The sequence below is a fragment of the Mizuhopecten yessoensis genome, unplaced genomic scaffold, assembly GCF_002113885.1.
Source record: "Mizuhopecten yessoensis strain PY_sf001 unplaced genomic scaffold, ASM211388v2 scaffold11091, whole genome shotgun sequence".
NCBI lineage: Eukaryota > Metazoa > Mollusca > Bivalvia > Pectinida > Pectinidae > Mizuhopecten > Mizuhopecten yessoensis.
Genome location: NW_018408875.1, coordinates 945090 through 954381, shown reverse-complemented (window position 1 = coordinate 954381; position 9292 = coordinate 945090). Strand labels below are relative to the sequence as shown.

The window sequence follows — 9292 nt, the reverse complement described above, 5'->3', positions numbered from 1 at the left end:
GGAATTAAAATAATAAAATCTGAACAAATCCACTGATATGAAGATATATTAGTTTCATACCATATACTGATTATTCTACAACATAAAACATCATCTCTTATAAATTGATGCAAAACCAACAGTATTATTCTACTCAAATGGATAGACAAAAATTTGTATAAAATTTAAGACAAATAACATTAATCAAATGGAATCACATACATGTACTTAATGTTCATGAAGTTGCATTTTACTTATAATGCATTCAAACTAAAGGAACATTCCTGAGCTCAATAGGAACATATCTGTTAATAGGAACATATCTGTTAATAGGAACATATCTGTTAATAGGAACATATCTGTTAATAGGAACATATCTGTTAATAGGAACATATCTGTTAATAGGAACATATCTGTTAATAGGAACATATCTGTTAATAGGAACATATCTGTTAATAGGAACATATCTGTTAATAGGAACATATCTGTTAATAGGAACATATCTGTTAATAGGAACATATCTGTTAATAGGAACATATCTGTTAATAGGAACATATCTGTTAATAGGAACATATCTGTTAATAGGAACAGCTCGTTCCTATTTCTGTCCCTAAATGTGCAAATGATATTGTTTAATACAGAAAGCAAAAAATAAATTTGGAATCGGCCTCAATGGTGCCGTCATAATGATCTATTAAACAATGCATATTGTCATGTTAATTAGTACCAATAGATGGAACACATTGCTAATGTCTTTGCAGAAATAATTGTCCACATGATACTTGAATGCAAATCTATAAACAAAAATTAATACAAGACGAAATAGAAGCTGTCTACAGGACGGAATGACAATAAATTAGCATAAATGTGTAAAGGACGGAATTACATTAAATTGATACGACTGCATGTATTAAGGACGGAATGCTCGACATCAATTTTAACAATATCTGAATATAAAAATACAATCACGTTCATATACCATCAAGTAATCACAGAGCTTTCTTTGTCATATATTTTTGCATTCGGCAATTTGTTTGAATAAAATTTAATATTAACAAAAATTCAAAGAATGATTGATGTGTTAGTGTCAAGTTAATTCTTATACATGTATCGAAATATAAACAAAATCCCATTGGTAACATCAGCTGTTAAAAAAATCATAACTTCTTATGTACAATCAAATTATCAAAATGAACAATTTTTTTTTCAATAATAAAATTATTCAAATTTAATCAATTTTGTAAAATTGACATAAACAAAAACCTACCACGTGAAAGTCTTCATATGTATAAAATCATGCCTCATTAATCCAGGATAAATTATATTTTTATTCCACTGTTTTTGGTAAAGAGTGGGAAGATAGTTTTTTTCATATGTAATCCAGGAACTTTATCTGAGAACAAAATTAACTTGATTAAGAAAGGGCCATGGTATATAATGTTTTTGTCCTTGTTTTTCTCCAAAACTTATCCAGACAGAAACTGTGCTGTCCATTTTGTAGTTGAGGGTACACGACAGCCTTCAGTGAGCAATAGTAAAGGAATTTATTCCACTTCTTCAACATCTTCTCCCTTCTTCAACTTCGCGATGATCTGAAAAGACATTTAATGATTTAAACAAGATGCAGCTATGAATATTAAATTAGGTTCAACTTTTAGATATTGAGTGCATGTATGTTTGTTGAACTGAATATCAAGTTGCTTAATGTCAATATTATTTACATAGTTTGTATTACCTGGTAGACTCACAAATAAAGCCCAGGTAATTCATCTAATACACATGTCTATACTTCTTAAATTCTGCCTATGAAAACTACATACACTCTATAGGTTTAATTTCATTCCAATTGTATAACCATCACTAGTTTATTTAATACAGGAGTTCCAGAAATTTGATATCTTCTTGAAAATATAAAAAAAATCAATATACATGTTTGTTTGTTTGTGTTTTACCACCTATTACAATCCACTGTATAAAGGGGGTGGTATGGATCTTTGTATAGTAACATAGCCTGAATCAGAAACACTTGTATACTTACGCTCTTCAACTTGGAAATCTCTTTGTTGTCAGCATTCTTGGATGCATCATTGGTGATGAGTTTCACTCTGGATGCATACCTGTCAAAGTATCAAAGTGAATCTGTGGTCACACTTCACATATCAAACTACCATATCTGTAGTAATCTAGATTGACCTGTCAAAGTATCAAAGTGAATCTTTGGTCACACTTCACATATCAAACTACCATATCTGCAGTAATCTAGATTGATCTGGCAATAGGCATATTACAACTTATATGATTTTTATCATTGAGAGATGAAGGCTTTTTAATGTGGGGGAGGGTGTGGATGGAGGAGGGCATACCAGGTAATTACATATTTAAATATGAGTGACAATGTTCTCATCCTGGGGAGGGTGTGGATGGAGGAAGGAGCATGCTCACATGTGCATTGAGGGTCAGGATCGGGGAGGACCATAAATACTTACATGAGTGGCAATGGTCTCGACCTTGGGAGGGTCTGGATGATGGAAGAGTACAATCCTGGAGAGGGTCAGGATGGGGGAGGACCAAAAATACTTACATGAGTGGCAATGGTCTTGGCCTTGGGAGGGTCTGGGTGATGGAGGAGTATAATCCTGGAGAGGGTCAGGATGGGGGAGGACCATAAATACTTACATGAGTGGCAATGGTCTTGTCCTTGGGAGGGTCTGGGTGGGGAAAGAGTATATTTACTTACATGAGTGAGATGATGGTTTCGTCCTGGTTGTAGTCTGCGGGGGAGATGTTGACAAACATGAGTGTCTTAGCATTGCCTCCAAGGGAATCCTGCATCAACATGGTGAGTTTGTTGTTTCTGTAGGGAATAAACTGCTGGTCACTACTCAGGGCAGAAATCACGTCGCCCAGGGCCGACAAGGACTTGTTGATGGACATGGCTTCCTAAAACAGAAATAGAAATAACCTGTAAGAGAGATACTGCTACCCTCAATCATATTTACCTTTTGATAAGCACAAACAAATGAGGGTCATTTTGGGGGAAAAAATTCTTTGCATGTATATAAACGCTAAAATGTTATATAATTAATTACTTGTTTTTTAATTGACTTGTGTATTGTACACATGACAGGTTGTGGGGTGGGGCTGGATACTGTACTTCTCCATAAGCTCCTATGGAATAGTCATTCATTGCACACTGTACTTAGTGTTGAGAGAATAATTTTTGTTATACATGTAGTCCATTTGTGTTGTGTCCATTTATGCTACAATTAAGACAGTGCCAGGAACACAGAATCACGATATTATAATTCTCAATCATTGAGACTGTAAGGAAGTTTATAATATATTCATACAACAGTGTCTTACTTTGAGCTGTTCTGCACCGGCCCCTGTCTTAGCCACACGCTCACTACCAGCCAAATCCACCAGACTCAGCTGTAACATAAAACATATTCTACATAACATCTATCACCAAGTTCCTACAGGCAGTGTAATAAAATAAACATCAACAGTCACACTTGTTCCAAAAAATAGATTCAAAGCTTATCCCTACATCGAGGATTGAATGGTCCTCATCCTTATGTCAAAAAATAATCAAGAGTGACTGTTGATATCTATTTTCTATGCACACAACACCCTTCTAAACAAAACAAGTCTAATAATATGAAATCATGATTTGTATGGCAGACTATATTGAAAGGAAATACAAGTCTAGATTATTTGGCTTAATTTGGTTTCTCAGATTGTAAAACTACAGAAATTCTAATTCAAATCAATTACGAACATAATTCAGTTAAAAACTACTAGAAAAGTCTGTCCTAAATGCCATTTGCCTCATATGTTTGTATAGCTGATGATATGCTCCAACTCTCATGGTTGTATGTTCTTTTCCTAATCAATTTAATGATATTTCTTTTCCTGCTGTTATGACATGGCAATCATATATATATAGTAAAATAAGGCAATAATAGTGAAAATTAGTTAAACATCTTAATCAAAATATCAAAAACTGGAAAACTATGTTAAGTGGAATATACAATAGATCTTGTTGCCATACTTCAGCCATCAGTAACTTGTTATTTTAGGTCATCATCAATAACTACACCCTACAATAACTGTGACAGCACTGAGAACTTGTTCGTACAGTGAAGCCTGTCTAATTTGTCACCTGAGTAATCCAACCTCTCGTTTAATGCAACATAATTCTGTTCTATTCTAATGACATCTACAAAATTTAACTTGTGTAAGTTGTGTATTCTAACATTCCGACTAAAATCTAACAATGCTGTAGTCCCATTTCTTATGAAATCTACCAAATACAACCTGTGCATTCCAACATCCTCTCTCATCCGACTTATATGTTGTGTTGGATTAGAAACTTTTCACTATATATTCCCAGCCTGAGTATTCTGACATTCTCTGTCCTAATCATTGTATTAAACAGGGTGTCAGATTAGACAGGTTACACTGTATATTCCCCAGCCTGTGTATTCTGACATCCTCTGTGAGTTACAGGATGTCACATAAGACAGGCTTCACTGTATATTCTCTGCCTGTGGGACCTGTACATTGTATTTTACAGGGTATCAAATTAGACAGGTTTCACTGTATATTCTCAGCCTGTGTGACCTATACATTGTATTTTACAGGTTGTCAGATTAGACAGGTTTCACTGCATATTATTCCAAGCCTACATGGTTGCTTACCTTTCCCTTGAGAACTTGTCCTGTAGCCTTGTTAGTACTCTCCAACATGATACCAATGATGAGATGGGAACGTGAACTCTCATCGTTCATCTCTGTGGATAACAACAGTTAGAAATTATTGTTTTTTTATATCAAAGACATGGTCTATATAGCCATGTCTTTTTTATAAGCATCTCTTCTTTGCACTTCTAATTACAATACATGTATAACAAGTTATACCACTGCATAACAAGTTATACCACTGCATAACAAGTTATACCACTACAACCTAGTATTTGCAGGTTAAAAAATTTGGATTAAATTTTGACATTTGAGATTGAATGTATTTTCGATGGTCGGGTGGCGTAGTGGATAACACACTTGCCTACACCAAAGCAGACAGGGTTTGATTCCCTGATCGGATGTGAAAAGGTATGGGGTCACCTGCCCAACCATGTCGGTTTTCTCTGGGAACTTCAATTCTCTCCCACATAAAGACCCCAATCTCGCTAACATCCAGGCCAACAAGAGTGATTAATATGTTAAAGTTGTAATAGCTTGTTTCATAACTGTTGTGAAATAAATGAAGTTTATTTTTCGTACAAGGAATTATTTTAATTTGTTATATAACATTGTTATAATGAGAGCGTATATTGTTTTACATAAGATTGTAGTCTCAGTATTACCTATAGTTTATACCGTTACCTACTAAATGGAGTGCTATCTTGAATTTTCTTTGTTACTGATAAAAAACTTAAGTCATCCTACCTTTTCAAACTTCAAAATATCTATATTCTAAAATCACCTCTACCATTTAAGTCATTACATGACCTAATATTGTACTTCACTACAACTTAAAACCCCTGCCAAGCTAACAAATCATATATCTTAACCCTTTCACCACTGTGAACCACAATGGACTCATCCAGATACATGTATGGTAGAGTCTACTAAAGTGATCTAGGGGTGAAAGGGTTAACTTCTACAATAAGATACTATGAGAGGATACTATCTGTTATTCAGTCAAGGCATAATTAAAGCATTAGTGAATTGTCTCAATAAGACAGCAAGTAATATACCCTCCATGCTAAATTACTCAAAAAAAAAATTCCATTTTGATAACTTACTTGTGGAGGCAGTATGTCTGTTCTTGCTGCCTTCATCAAACAGCGCCCCAAGTTCTTTGGCGTTGTGTGCATCCTTTACACACGACCCCTGTACATACACCATGCCTTTCTTGTCCTTCTTAATCTCCATCCTATCCTGAAATTATGAATTCATAAACATTACTCTTGCATCTTTTACTGTTTTCATTGATGATATTCAGATTATCTTCAGACAGAACCAAAAAAAGGTATGGAGTAATTGGTATTCTGTTTTTAATGAAGTAATTAATAATTCTGTTTTAATGGAGTAATTAATATTGTGTTAATGGAGTTATTAAAATTCTGGATTTCTTTTGATGGAATAATTGATATTCTGTTTTTTATGAAGTAATTAATAATTATGTTTTAATGGAGTAATTAATATTGTGTTAATGGAATTATTAAAATTCTGGATTTCTTTTGATGGAATAATTGATATTCTGTTTTTTTTTATGAAGTAATCACATTTAATACTATTTTTTAATGGAGTAATTAATATTCTGTTTGAAAGGAGTAATTAATATTGTTTTAATAGATTAATTAAAATGCTGTTTTTTATGGAGTAATTTTAAATTGTTTCGTTTTTATGGAGTAATTCATATTCTGTTTTTAATGAAATAATTAATATTCTGTTTTTAATTGAGTAATTCAAAGAACGTGTAAATTGAATCTATATCATCAGCAGTTGTTAGTCTTTCAATGAATTTCTAAGCCAGATATTTCACTTAAACATTGACTCACGTCATCTGATGTACCAGGCTTGGCAAACAAATCGATGAGCTTTTCGTTATACAGCTCCATCATGTAGGCAGTCACCGTGATGGTAAACTTGGATCTGAATGATCAATACATTGTGTATTAACATTTGTTATTTAAAGATTGAATCACATAAAATCTGTAAGATATATGTAAATCACCTGTGACACCTGAAAATAGAATGTGATATCGTGTCTAGTAGTGATGGACCTGTTTGGACAAAGAAATGCAGACATTTGACCTCTTAATTATTACGGTGAAGTTGACAATAGGCAAGGGTGTCTGAAAACAGTATGTGACACAGTATCCAGTGGTGATGTACATATATCTGAAACCTCCCTGAGATATATGTGGTAATGAGGATGTCGACACAGGGAAATGTCGTTCGGATAACCTGCCCAATGGACAGAATGGACAGGTGAAAGATTACCAGCAAATAAAGGCTTGGGACATGAAATAATAATTCAACACTAATCAGAAAAAAACAATGTTTTTTGAAAATTCACCTGAGTTCATGACCTAATTCAAAGATCCTTTCAAAAGCTCTTGGTGCGATTCCGGGGTATTTCTGGTCCCTGTCACCGATCATTGTGTACGTTTTACCGGAGCCCGTCTGTCCGTAGGCGAAGATGCACACGTTAAACCCGTCCACTGCAGACTGGATAAGGTTCTGTGATAGAAAACTTTAATTCTATATTACACAGAAAAAATCTGCAGTATTTCGGTCTATACAGATAACTTTATTTCAAGAAACAACAAAAAATCTATTTCTTTTTACGATAATTTTTGAATCATTTATTTTTGAAAAAATGTTCTTTCCCTCTCGATTCATGAGATCTATTCATATTAAAGAGAACATCAGCAATGTGTATGAAATTTAAATATGAGGAAAAAATTAATTAATTTATTTCTTGTTTGATGAAAATGTTTTGCATATAATTTTTAAAATAAATTCATCAATGTGAACAGAAATGTCTATAACAAATGTAAAAAAGCATCAACTTAGATTAACAACGGCACAATGGTAAAACAGTATCAACTTAGATTAACAATGGTACAATGGTAAAACAGTATCAACTTAGATTAACAACGGCACAATGGTAAAACAGTATCAACTTAGATTAACAACGGCACAATGGTAAAACAGCATCAACTTAGATTAACAACGGTACAATGGTAAAACAGTATCAACTTAGATTAACAACGGCACAATGGTAAAACAGTATCAACTTAGATTAACAACGGCACAATGGCAAAAACTGATTCTGAGAGTCTCTTTTTTCTATTTTGAAACTGTATATCCAATATTGACAAAAATAAAATCAGACATACGTTGGTGTCCTCAAACACCTTCTCCTGTGATGTGGCCTCCATAAAGATTTGGTCAAATGTAAACTCCTTCAGCCCACGAGACGATTCAACACTGATGGAGTATTCATCCGGGGATTTAATAACCGACACGTTACCCTGTAATTGGAAAAGTTCAAACATTTCAGAACGAACTATAATTTCTGAAGCCCAGGGCCCAGGTGTTCAAAGGATGATTAGGTCAATGACAGTGAGAATGTAAATGTGAATATTCTAAATGCAGTTTTTAAGAAGTATCTGAAATTTTTCAATTTTTAATTAGTTATTTTTGTAACTATACAATGTGCAAAGTTTAAGTCTTAATATTTTTCTTTACAAATATATGAAGTTAACAGTTTCAATAATTTTTATAAATATATGAGGTAAAAGCTTCTCTGTCCTTCTCATTAAGTTAGCCATCCTTTGAAGATCCAATACAATTAACAGATATTTACTGATCTTTTATGGATGATTGATTTCTCTCAACAAGGTGAATTACTCTATCAGAGACATTGAAAAAATAACATTATACATTATTAATGTATGCTATTCTATGAACTAGACCCTGCTCAAAAAGTTGGGTGCTATATCCTAAAGAAAACACAGACAGTATGGCATGTTTCAAAATGTTAGATATTTTGGGTTGTACTTTATCAACTTATGTCACTGAGATACAAGATTAATGACCTATAATGCACAGTTCGTCTTTTTTTTGGTGTCAGATATTGACCAGGTTCAGATGTATATGTTAATACTGTGCTTACCCTGCCCTTTTCAGTCCCACTGAGTGGTCTAGCCCTACAGTACACTCGGATCTTCCCCTTCATGTCCTCAACTATGTTGTAATACTTTCTACGGAGAACCTGCAAAACAAACACATTTTTATATATTACTGATAATCAATTTTGTTAAAACTTGTTTGTTAAAGAAGCTAAAAGACGAATCAAATTGTTGATGTTTGACTCAGTTAAAAAACAGAACCACTTTTTATATAACTGATGATCAAGTAAGTAGTTTAAATATTTCCCTTTATTCCAAAATTTCAAGTCATAAATAGCAAGTTTCAAAATATCAGACTGTTCACTTAATAAGGAAATTGAATCTGTTTCAGAATCATCAAAAATGTCCTTAGCCTTAGTTGTAGCGCTCTGTGAGAGTTTTGTACAGATAACTTACCCTCTCTGAGTTGTAGCGCTCTGTGAGAGTTTTGTACAGATAACTTACCCTCTCTGAGTTGTAGCGCTCTGTGAGAGCTTTGTACAGATAACTTACCCTCTCTGAGTTGTAGCGCTCTGTGAGAGTTTTGTACAGATAACTTACCCTCTCTGAGTTGTAGCGCTCTGTGAGAGTTTTGTACAGATAACTTACCCTCTCTGAGTTGTA

General features: G+C 33.6%; 1 protein-coding gene across 1 annotated transcript in view; it reads right to left on the bottom strand.

Moving 5' to 3' along the window:
• Window positions 1–1165: 1165 nt before the first annotated feature.
• The window catches only part of LOC110465554 (myosin-1B-like), a 52774-nt gene continuing 44647 nt past the window's right edge, over window positions 1166–9292 (bottom strand). The window contains exons 33-42 of the mRNA XM_021521468.1: window positions 8674–8772; window positions 7895–8029; window positions 7069–7232; window positions 6548–6641; window positions 5789–5924; window positions 4683–4774; window positions 3343–3411; window positions 2717–2919; window positions 2018–2096; window positions 1166–1571 (exon numbers count right to left, since the gene is read on the bottom strand). Coding sequence (XP_021377143.1) covers window positions 1524–1571; window positions 2018–2096; window positions 2717–2919; window positions 3343–3411; window positions 4683–4774; window positions 5789–5924; window positions 6548–6641; window positions 7069–7232; window positions 7895–8029; window positions 8674–8772 — 1119 coding nt within the window. The 3' untranslated portion in view covers window positions 1166–1523. The remainder of the gene's footprint in view (window positions 1572–2017; window positions 2097–2716; window positions 2920–3342; window positions 3412–4682; window positions 4775–5788; window positions 5925–6547; window positions 6642–7068; window positions 7233–7894; window positions 8030–8673; window positions 8773–9292) is intronic.